The sequence below is a fragment of the Egretta garzetta genome, unplaced genomic scaffold (assembly GCF_000687185.1).
Source record: "Egretta garzetta isolate BGI_Z169 unplaced genomic scaffold, ASM68718v1 scaffold975, whole genome shotgun sequence".
Classification (NCBI taxonomy): domain Eukaryota; kingdom Metazoa; phylum Chordata; class Aves; order Pelecaniformes; family Ardeidae; genus Egretta; species Egretta garzetta.
In genome coordinates this window covers 345,513-347,139 of record NW_009259633.1, presented here as the reverse complement: position 1 = coordinate 347,139, position 1,627 = coordinate 345,513, and the positions used below count along the sequence as shown (strand labels likewise).

The following is a 1,627-nucleotide window of genomic DNA, read 5'->3' as shown; positions in this document are numbered from 1 at the left end:
GGACGCCACCGGCCAGCCCACCGGCCTGAGTGCCCAGCGCCCCCGTCCCTCACCACCACCACCATGCCTATGAAGGTGCAAGGCAGCTCTGCAGAGGCTGGCCCGACTGGTAAGGTACCAGAGGGCAGGAGGCCCTGCCAGAGCGGGGCTTGCAAGAATCGAGGTCTTTCCACTCAGAAATCGCCCAGGCTGGCTCTGCCTGTGTGGGTTTGCAGCTGCCCGGCAGCGCTGCGCGAGCCCGGCAGAGCAGTCCTGGCTGGCTGCCCGGCACCCAAAAGCCACGGCCGTACTCGCAGCGTGTGTGACAGCGAGCGTGGCACAGTGGGGTGGGTTTGCCAGCACGCCTTGTGCAGCACACGTGTCCCTGTGCAGGGAATCCCAGGCGGAACATGGGGCACAGCTGAAGCATGCGGGCTGTGCCACGGGCACACCAAGGCACAGGCTGCACCGACAGCACACAGGGACAGCAGGGGGACAACAGGCAGAGGAAGTGAGGGCGAGCGGCTGGCATGACGTGAGGCAGGAATAGCGCAGGGCTTTGGAGAACGGGAGAGACCGTCCCAGCCTGGGGCTGTGCGGGAGCCCTGGGAGCGGGGAGGACAGGGCTGCCCAGAAAGGCGAGATAAGCACCCTGCATGGGAGGAGCCCTGACTCAGAGTCATCGTGCAGGAAGAACAGGAAAAACCAACAGAGCCTGATCCTGGAGGTGGGCTGGAAGACCGATCATCACAGGAGGGCTGGGACAACAACCAGGGCTGGCAGAGCAAGGGAGACCTGGGGGAAGGGGCAGGAGCTCAGCCAGCGCTCCCCTGGCAAACTCCTCTCACCTGGCTGACCCCTCGGAAGAAAGCCTCCTCCGCCAGCCGGGCCGGGCCGTCCACCGTCTTGCCGTCGTCCTCAGGGCCCCAGCTGGCACTGTAGATGTGGATGTGGTTGGGATTGAGGCCCAGGGAATGGGCCTCCACAGCATCAGTCACCTCCCCATCCAGCATGCGCACGCCTAGGGCCAGAGAGCAGACGTCACGGGCGATCGGATGGGGCAGGGCGGCCGTGCGCCACACGGCAGCAGTGCCGCTGGCGAAAGCCCTCCATCTGCTGCTGCCCCGTGCCACGGGCCATCACAGGGCTACCCTGGCCAGCAGCACCGAGATCCCTGGCACAGCCCACTCCTCTGGCTGTGAGGCCCCTGCGGAGCCCAGCACAGGCTTTGCTCTCAGCGCAGGGCAGGGTGGCACCCACCTCCAATCCTGGCGTTGTAAGCCACGCCGACACCGCAGATCCCGTTGTTGGCCACAGCAGCAACCTCCCCAGCGCAGCGCGTGCCGTGTCTGCAGTTGGAACAGGAGCAAGCGTGCTCAGATAGGGCGCGAGGAGCACGGGCCTGGGCACCAGCCGGAGCTGGAGGGACCAGGACCCAGGCTGCCTCCCATCCCTCCCAACCTGGGTGGCCAACAAAGGCCCCACAGGCTCCTCCATCTACCCTCCTGCTCTGGAGCAGGGGGGACTGAGCAGCCTGCGCTGGCACTGGGCAGCACCAAAGGATGCTGCCCGCATCAGAAAGGGAAGCGGGGGGCTCCTCCGTGGGGCGAAAGCACGCCGTCTCCCCTGCACCCTCCTGCGGTCCTGC

The 1,627-nt window shown here is 66.6% G+C and overlaps 1 protein-coding gene across 1 annotated transcript in view; it reads right to left on the bottom strand.

Moving 5' to 3' along the window:
• Positions 1-1,627, bottom strand: part of FURIN (furin, paired basic amino acid cleaving enzyme) — a 13,104-nt gene that overhangs the window by 3,813 nt on the left and 7,664 nt on the right. The window contains 2 exon segments of the mRNA XM_035893983.1: positions 636-1,000; positions 1,240-1,328. Coding sequence (XP_035749876.1) covers positions 636-1,000; positions 1,240-1,328 — 454 coding nt within the window.